Here is a 2130-nt window from a genome sequence, read left to right on the forward strand (position 1 = left end):
ATTAATTCACCCCCATCCTGGCCTCATCCCATATTCCCTTTTCTCTTTCTCATACGCCTATGGTCCAGCCTAATCCGTCAGCTCCTCTGTCCCTCAAGCAAAACGATTCCACCACACATCCATTACACCGGCTTAGCCAACACCCGCGTTTCTATGTTCAAAGAGGCACTAATATCCATCCACCCACCAGCTGTCTCATTGGGATTTAAGCTTTCGGACCAAAGTCTCTCTACCTTCCACCACATTGCGCTATGACACGATCACACCTAACAATTAATAAGTCAGGGCTTCTGCTAGGCTTCCTAGTCCACAACTTCCCTTGGTCATCCTGCTGTTGCCAACACTGATGGTCAAACGCACAGAGAACACCAGTGGATAATTAATGTATTGCGCGAGTCTGCGTGTGTAATTAACAACTTCACTTCCTAACACAACCTCCACCCTCATTAAAGGAACTATAGATGCTACGCTGCAGACCTTTTCTTCAATACAGCCCGTTTCAACCCGATAGCGGCCTCAGGCAGGCTGACCCCACCAGTTGATCACGTGACCTATCGGTCTTAACACCCCCCCTCAGCCTCGGCCTCTAGCCAGCAACTTAACAAGAAGGGCAAAAATAACTGCCCAGCCCTTAGGCAGAGAGATTGTGACGTGTATAGCAGAGAGGTCGTTGTAGAGAGTGATGATAGCGAATATCAAGAGCTGGATAGTAGCAGCCACAGTGCTTAATAGACCCTTGTTAGTGCTGGGGCCGGTGATGACCTTGGCAGTTGTAATGGCTTCAACAACAGTGTCAGGGCTCGTGATGACTTCGTTGGCTGCGATGACGTTGTAGCTCGTGATGACTTCAGAGCCATTGATGGCTTCAGAGCTCGTGACGACTTCAACAGTTGTAATGACCTCGGCAGTCGTAATGGCTTCAGAGCTCGTGCTGGCTTCGGAGCTTGCGATGACTTTATCAGTGGTGTCTGAGCTAGTGATGGCTTCAGCGGTAGGGTCAGAGCTGGTGCCGACTTCAGCAGTCGGAATAGCCTTTTCACTTGTAGCACGCTCGGCGGTCTTAATGGCCCCGGCGGTCATGATGGCCTCGGAACCTGTGACGGCCCCAACACCCTGGGGGATCCTGTCGGGTGGTTGCCAGCCATTGTGAAAAGGAAGGTGACTTCTCACATTCGAAGAGTTGACCCGTCGTGATGGGTTGGGATTGCAACTGTGCGACCGTGATGATGGTGAGGGGTGCCGCCCAAGAGTGACCGCCCCTGCAAGCAGCTTACAAGCCCGCAGCTGTCTGCGCCAATCCATCGCATCTGTCCGATCGCGCACCTCGCTCCGTGACCACTCACCATTGTAGTTGAACAAAACGAACAACGATCCTCGATTAAGGAAGACTGCAAAAAACATACAACACCGGGCATTCGCCGGTCGTCACCGACCCGACTACTACTCCAGCCCTCATTGGCTTATCTATGGGGGAGCGGACGGGATCCCGAGTTTTCCAATGGGTATGGTCGTATGTGCCTGCAAAAGGCATTAGAGCCGTATATAAAAGAACCCCTCCGGTAATGCCTAGTCAGTGCCTAGTCAGGGGACGGTCGCTGGAGAGATGCCTTGCCAAAGGCTCAGCCTGCGAACGCGGAGACAGATACGCGGGGCGGTCGAGGCATCGGATGGCTGTGGAGGCTGGACGTGGTGAGTGATGGCGAACGGTCGGCGGGACTCTCTCTATGCCTGACCGTTGGGGTTTCCACGGCCAGGCAACAACAGCACCGCGGCCCCTCCGCCTCCAGATGTCGTGCCGCGGAAGCTCTCTCATGGCCTCCTCCAATGCCTCCTAACGCTGTTCCTGCCGCTCGTGCGCCGCCACCTACTCGATTCCCCGTCACGTCCGGCGTCGCCGCCCCCGAGACCTAGCCGGCGCAGGCGGCCATCCATGGCTGCGTCGATGAGCCGGTGGCGTAGTCGGAGGCTGCGCGTTGCGGCGTCCACGCCATCACCATCACTACCGTTGCTGCTATCGCCGTCGCTGCTGCTGTCGTCGCCATCGCCGTCGCCATCACCACCGCCACCCGCTGCGGCATGCTGTCGAGCCGCCGCATCTTGACTGTTCTTGTTGGCGCCACGGGCACGGAC

General features: G+C 55.9%; 2 protein-coding genes across 2 annotated transcripts; one reads left to right on the forward strand and one right to left on the reverse strand.

Annotated features, from left to right (window-relative positions):
* Positions 1-231: 231 nt before the first annotated feature.
* LY79DRAFT_677809 (uncharacterized protein) lies at positions 232-1697 on the reverse strand. The gene has a single exon (XM_060564490.1). The coding sequence runs from the start codon at positions 1399-1401 to the stop codon at positions 574-576; it is 828 nt and encodes a 275-aa protein (XP_060408349.1). The 5' UTR covers positions 1402-1697; the 3' UTR covers positions 232-573.
* Positions 1392-1697, forward strand: LY79DRAFT_527281 (uncharacterized protein; the record flags this gene model as incomplete). Its single annotated transcript, XM_060555920.1, has 1 exon — positions 1392-1697. A coding segment is annotated over one exon (306 nt), but the record flags the coding sequence as incomplete, so codon positions are not given.
* Positions 1698-2130: the final 433 nt, after the last annotated feature.

The sequence above is a fragment of the Colletotrichum navitas genome (genome assembly GCF_030913465.1).
Source record: "Colletotrichum navitas strain CBS 125086 chromosome Unknown LY79scaffold_109, whole genome shotgun sequence".
Lineage (NCBI taxonomy): Eukaryota > Fungi > Ascomycota > Sordariomycetes > Glomerellales > Glomerellaceae > Colletotrichum > Colletotrichum navitas.